This window comes from Rhagoletis pomonella, unplaced genomic scaffold, assembly GCF_013731165.1.
Source record: "Rhagoletis pomonella isolate Grant_MI unplaced genomic scaffold, Rhpom_1.0 Rhpom_scaffold_00936, whole genome shotgun sequence".
In the NCBI taxonomy this organism is placed as follows: Eukaryota; Metazoa; Arthropoda; class Insecta; order Diptera; family Tephritidae; genus Rhagoletis; species Rhagoletis pomonella.
Window position 1 is genome coordinate 8291 of NW_023459490.1, and position 3815 is coordinate 12105.

Consider the following 3815-nt stretch of genomic DNA (forward strand, 5'->3'; position numbering starts at 1 on the left):
ACAATCCTGAGGCGGGGAGATAATATCATTAACCATTTAAAAGTTATGAACAAAAAACTTTTGTTAAATTTCGTTGTTTTCCTAGAGCAATTACCACGTCAAAAATGCACTAAATCACCAGTTTCCACTTTTAAAACACTACTAAAACGTTTCCGGTTATTATTTTATGCAAACCAAATCATTTATTCACTCTTATTTTATATATTTCGTTAATAAAACAGAGTAAACAAACTTTGCGCCTGCTAAAATTATTATAACCTCAAATCGCTGGTATTGCCACTTTATTTCACATTTCATTTGCGCTATTATACTCAGTTTACACTATACACTTCTTCTTCTTCTTCTTCTTCTTCTTCTTCTTCTTCCTCTTCTTCTTTTTACTTTCATCTAAATAAGATATTGTAACCAAAATATAATAGCAAATTTCACTATACCATCGCGCGGTTTTTTATTAAAAATTTTCATTATTTATCGAGGTATTGATTTTTATGGAAAAAGCGCCGCAGGCGAAAATTTTTAATAAAAAATCGCGCGATAAAAACTGTAAGCCTCCTGCGGCTAAAAGTATATATATTTGCAATCAGGGGAACTCCCCCTACCCCCCATTGCGCGATTTTTTATTAAAAATTTTCATTATTTATCGAAGTATTGATTTTTCTGGAAAAAGCGGCGCAGCCGAAAATTTTTAATAAAAAATCGCGCGATTTTTTATTAAAAATTTTCATTATTTATATATATATTAAACGAAAGAAGATACCGAAAAGCATTGAAGAGTGCACACATCTCATAAGGAAAAGTGAATTATTACGAAATACTAATGCAGTGGCAGCACTATAGCTATTTTGGAATCTCGCGTTTCAGCTCGCAAAGATTGTCAACTTCTTTTTAATAACAAAATAATCTATCTTAGGTTGATAAAACTATGTGTTTCTTTAATAAATAAGTTAAATTATATATTTTAATAGTGTTTAAAAAGTGAGAACAGGTGACTTAGTGAATCTTTGTCGGTGTAATTGCCCATAGAAAACAACGAAATTTAACAAAAGTTTTTTGTTCATAACTTTTAAATGGTTAATAATATTAGCCCCCTCCCCCCCTCCGGATTGTTATTAGGGGGGGCCGAAACGCGTTGTTTGGTACCCTTCCCGACTTTTCCGCACCTTTTTTAGGGGTTGTTACCCCACCCTAGAGAATTACCAAGTCACCTACTACCATACGGTTTTCACCTCTGAGGAGCGCACCTATATCAGAGGGATATCCTGCCGGGCAGCAGGTGACAGGGGGTATGTATATGTTAAATATTTCGAGCTCGACGTCGCCTGACCGGATAGCGATGCCCTGACATTCTAGGGTGGTATCCCTGCGGTCGATGTCTGCTTCGATAAGACGATACTGCACGGTGTGGTGCGTGATGAACGCTAAGCCACCACCATTATCTCGCTCGCGATCTTGACGGTGCACGTTGTACCCGGCGCAATTCAACAAAGTTGAATTGCTGTGCAACTTCGTCTCTTAGACCGCAGCTATCAATATACCATGCCGACACATGAAGACGGTTATCTCCTCAATCTTGCTCTGTAGCCCGTTGCAGTTAAATTGAAGGAGCTTCATGTGGTTCGGCAGACGTGTCGTGATGTGGGGTGTAAGTGAAGTGTATGTTCTTGCCGCCGTTGGCTGTGTGTGCTGCTGTGGTGATTGCCGCCCTGTGGTGGTGGCGGGGACGTCGCAATCGGGGTCTGCGACCGAGCAGCGCAACACGGGCCCTCGAAGTTCCCAGTCCAATCTCGCGTGGTACGCAGACCTGAGCATGCCCTAAAGTGGCACCAGCCAAGACAGGTGTTGCACTTGACTGATGTCACATTACGGAATATCCTGGTCTGACATACCGTGCAGATTGTGTGGTTTGTAGTGACTGTGGTAGGTCTGTGGTGTTATTATGTTGTTGTGTTGTCGTGACTGTGTGAGGCTGCTGTGTGAGTGTGTGAGGCTGCTCGGGCGGACGGTGGTTAGCCGTGGAGGCTGCTCTGTTTGAGCAACAGGGGGCCACGTACGACGTTGTCCACTGTCTATGTGTCCGTAGTCCCGAGCAGACTCTGAGGTGACTCCACCCCTCGCAGGCATTACACTTGACTGAGGTGGAGTTGTGGTGTAATCGTCTCCGGCATACACAGCAGGTGTAGGTTTTCTGGCCCTGGGTTTGACTCGATGCCAGCCCTGAGTAGGAGAATACGTAGTGAATGTAGCCCTTTGGACGGACAACTTCTGAGATACTTCGCCGACCTAAACGGGGTTAGATCGCCGAAACAACAGCCCTTGGTCGCGTAAAACCCGAGTCATTCCGGTACGTAGAACCGGCTGTCGTGGGAATGTCATATTCCACTTCAAACTGCTCAGTTTGCCTAAGAAAATTCCGTTTTTCCCCCTTTTCAAACGGTTCCCTAGGGGCCTGTGGGACGTGCCCAAAGGGGGGTACGCCTTTTAAGAAAGTGGGGACTGCCGCCTTTCTTGTGGGGGGCGGGGGGTGCCATCCCCCCATCTCAGCCCGAAACCCCAAAAACGATTGGTCAGCTACTAAACATTTCCCAATACTACGTTTAAAAAAGTGAAAAAAGTGAGGATTTATATAAACATATCTGCTTCTTAGCATCCTCGTAAAGTTTCATGAGAAAATTCGTTATAGTTTTGCTGAAACACACACATGTGTGCACACTAAAGACAACCCGGAAAATATTCGCCGAGTTCCGGGGGATGCCAGAGTAAAACCCAACCTCCCACATAATATAATTTTTTACTTACTCCTTCGTAGTTCCTCGTTTCCACACCCTTTTTAGTATTAAAGTTGACTTCCTGTTCAATACCTCTTTGATCTACAATACCTTGGTTTAAAATACATTAGACTTTAATATTATGTTCAACTTACGCGGTGGTACTTTCGAAATAAAACAAATCTCGTATGTATCATAAACTTCCGACATAAATGTGAATTTCCCCTTTGTTATGTGATCTCCCTTCGACAAAATGTGTCCCTTGGTATCTCGAGCCTGAAATTGTATAACACGCAGTAGGTAGAGACACGAAATTATAAATGCTTTCTCAACTTACGATGTAGTCAACTATCTGGCCGGGTATATTAGACACTTCATATTCGCCTTTTACCAATTGGTTTGGCTGAATGTCTTCTTTTAGACATTTTTGGGAGTTCGGCTTAATGTTGAACATTACTCCATTTATTAAGTGAAATGCAGAAAGTACTAGAAATAATCTTAAGAGCATGCCTGGAAAATTTTTATTTAGACTCTTAGATGAGGTGGCCAATAGGGAAACTTAGAAATGAAACGATACAACTACATACTCGATACTTATCGCTCGATACTAAGTAATTTAAGCATCGATACTTTTGAACCAAGGAAATCTATATAAGGCGGTAGCAAGATTACATGAACAACAACCTGAACAACATCATCATCAACATGGTCAAAACGTCAAATCTCAATTCGCTCCAAAGTGTATATCGGGAAGCAAACTACAAAAAAAGGTGGCTATGGGGGGTAGGGGGAGTTCTCCTGATTGCAAATATATATACTTTTAGCCGCAGGAGGCTTATAGTTTTTAAGTTATTTGTTGTTAAAGTTTGTAAATTGAACTAACCTCTCGGCGCTTTTCACACAATAAACACTATATTTATGTAGACCCTTCGGCAAAATAGTTGCATTAGGTTCATTCCTTATCTTTTTGGACTAAAATCTGAAAAGTGTCAAAATGCCAGATCGTAAGCAAAATGCGCTCACTAAAAGAGAGTAACAGGAAAAGTAAAG

The 3815-nt window shown here is 41.3% G+C and overlaps 1 protein-coding gene across 1 annotated transcript; it reads right to left on the reverse strand.

Moving 5' to 3' along the window:
- Positions 1 to 2694: 2694 nt before the first annotated feature.
- LOC118751725 (transmembrane emp24 domain-containing protein bai) lies at positions 2695 to 3342 on the reverse strand. The gene is made up of 3 exons (XM_036486538.1): positions 3103 to 3342; positions 2921 to 3041; positions 2695 to 2867 (listed from the first exon to the last, which is right to left on the reverse strand). The coding sequence occupies exons 1-3, from the start codon at positions 3271 to 3273 to the stop codon at positions 2710 to 2712; spliced, it is 450 nt and encodes a 149-aa protein (XP_036342431.1). The 5' UTR covers positions 3274 to 3342; the 3' UTR covers positions 2695 to 2709.
- Positions 3343 to 3815: the final 473 nt, after the last annotated feature.

What these genes read in the sequence shown, in the direction of transcription:
- LOC118751725 (XM_036486538.1), bottom strand. Translation starts at nt 3,273, where the DNA reads ATGCTCTTAAGATTATTTCTAGTACTTTCTGCATTTCACTTAATAAAT. An exon ending in GCCAGATAGTTGACTACATC is followed by an intron (nt 3,042 to 3,102) that starts GTAAGTTGAGAA and finishes ATACAATTTCAG; the next exon opens with GCTCGAGATACCAAGGGACA. An exon ending in TATTTCGAAAGTACCACCGC is followed by an intron (nt 2,868 to 2,920) that starts GTAAGTTGAACA and finishes AAGGTATTGTAG; the next exon opens with ATCAAAGAGGTATTGAACAG.